General features: G+C 38.7%; 1 protein-coding gene across 3 annotated transcripts in view; it reads left to right on the forward strand.

Annotated features, from left to right (window-relative positions):
• The window catches only part of TBC1D1 (TBC1 (tre-2/USP6, BUB2, cdc16) domain family, member 1), a 247014-nt gene that overhangs the window by 197141 nt on the left and 48021 nt on the right, over positions 1-1852 (forward strand). For all 3 annotated transcript variants that reach the window (XM_011983519.1, XM_011983521.1, XM_011983520.1), the window contains one exon: positions 1566-1751. In XM_011983519.1, the coding sequence (XP_011838909.1) occupies positions 1566-1751 (186 nt within the window). The remainder of the gene's footprint in view (positions 1-1565; positions 1752-1852) is intronic.

Consider the following 1852-nt stretch of genomic DNA (forward strand, 5'->3'; position numbering starts at 1 on the left):
TAGTTTTTATTTTTAAAATATTTATTGCCACAAGTTTAGAAAATAGAGGGAAAACATAAATAACAGTACATATAAACCCAGTATTTTGTCCCTTCTTTTGTTCACCAGTTATTTCTCAGGCACCTACTGGGTGCCAGCAACTGTGCTCAGTGTGGTGACCAAAACCCTGGTCAATGAGGCAGCAAGGTTCTAACCTTGTTAGAGCTTACGGTTGAGTAGCTGAAATTTTGATTTTTTTTCTGTGCCCCTAGTAAATATATGATAGCAAACAATAAGAGCTATTTTTTGGTTTATTGTGTTCTTACTCTGTGCTGGGCCCTGTTCTCAGTGGTTTGTAGCCTATTAACTCAGTTTGTTTCCCAGCACTCTGAGGGGAGGCTCTGTCATTCCCACTTGACAGATTGGGAAGTGGAAGCATCAGGAGGTTAAGCAACTTGTTAAAGATCACAAAATCAGTAATGGCAGAGTCTTGATCAGAATCCCGGCAGCCTGGCTCCAGAACCTGCCCTATTAATCAACGAACTGTACTGCCTCTCATAATACGTATCAAATTGAGATGATACTTTATAATTTCAATTCTTGCTTTTCTATTGAACAGTACACAGTAACATCCACCTATAATACCTATAAACCCCCAAAAGATGTAGAATTTTAGTTTATTCATTTGTCTGATAGGATCATAATGAAATAAGACTCTATAAAGCTGTGTAATTTAGACATAGGAAACATTTGGATTGTAGTGGTATGTAGTGGGAACAAATGGTCTTCTGAATCAGGAAGAGGTGAGTTAGAGTATGCCGGTGTACCTACTTACTCACTGTGTGACCTTGGGCAAGTTTCTGAACCTTAGTTTCCTTTCCAGGCTAATATCTGCCTTCTGAACTTGTTACCAGGATTAAATGAGTCTACCTACATAAAATGCCCGGCACAGTGCCCGGCGCTTGGTAGAGGGTCTGCTAATGGTTACTGTTATTACTGCCTATTAAATACATTTTAATTTTCTTTCAGAATAGCCAGATAGCACAGTGGTTAAGAATGCACATGAAAGCCAAACTGTTGAGTTCCAGTCCTGGCTCGACTCCTTCCTAGCTATGTGACGTTAGGCAAGTTACATAAACTCCCTGTTCCTCAGTTTGCATTTCTTTAAAACTGGATAGTTATAATACCCATGACTTAGAGTTTTTTGTGAGTGTTAAATTATTGTACATAAAGCTCTGAGAACAGTTTGGTACAGAGTAGGCACTGTGTGAACGTTTTCTATAATTATCAATAATTACTAAATAACATTTTCAGAAGAAGATAAGAATATTACACCTTAAAAAGCAGGTATCTTTAAATACTTCCTCGGCTACTGAAGTTTTGCTTACTATTTGATATATCATTTGTTTCATGTTTGTGGCTCAGACATGGCTTATGCCAATGCTTATTAAAACCTGAATTTTAAATTTGGTGATATTACTATATTTTATCTGAATGAACAGAATTTGCTGATTTGGCACTATGTTTGAATGTGCATTTTTTTTGTTGAAAAATGACGATTCTGGAATGCCCTTCTCCCTTTCCAGATTATTCAGAGCTGGGAGAGCTTCCCCCACGATCTCCTTTAGAACCAGTTTGTGAAGATGGGCCCTTTGGGCCCCCGCCAGAGGAAAAGAAAAGGACATCTCGTGAGCTCCGAGAGCTGTGGCAAAAGGCTATTCTTCAACAGATACTGCTGCTCAGAATGGAGAAGGAAAATCAGAAGCTCCAAGGTTGGTTTGCCATCTTGATATTGAACAGGCCTGGTCTTATCTTGGCTCTGAAGTGAATCACATCAGACATAAGCATACTGTCTTAAAAATATAGCAGCATG

The sequence above is a fragment of the Mandrillus leucophaeus genome, unplaced genomic scaffold (genome assembly GCF_000951045.1).
Source record: "Mandrillus leucophaeus isolate KB7577 unplaced genomic scaffold, Mleu.le_1.0 Scaffold251, whole genome shotgun sequence".
Taxonomy (NCBI): Eukaryota; Metazoa; Chordata; class Mammalia; order Primates; family Cercopithecidae; genus Mandrillus; species Mandrillus leucophaeus.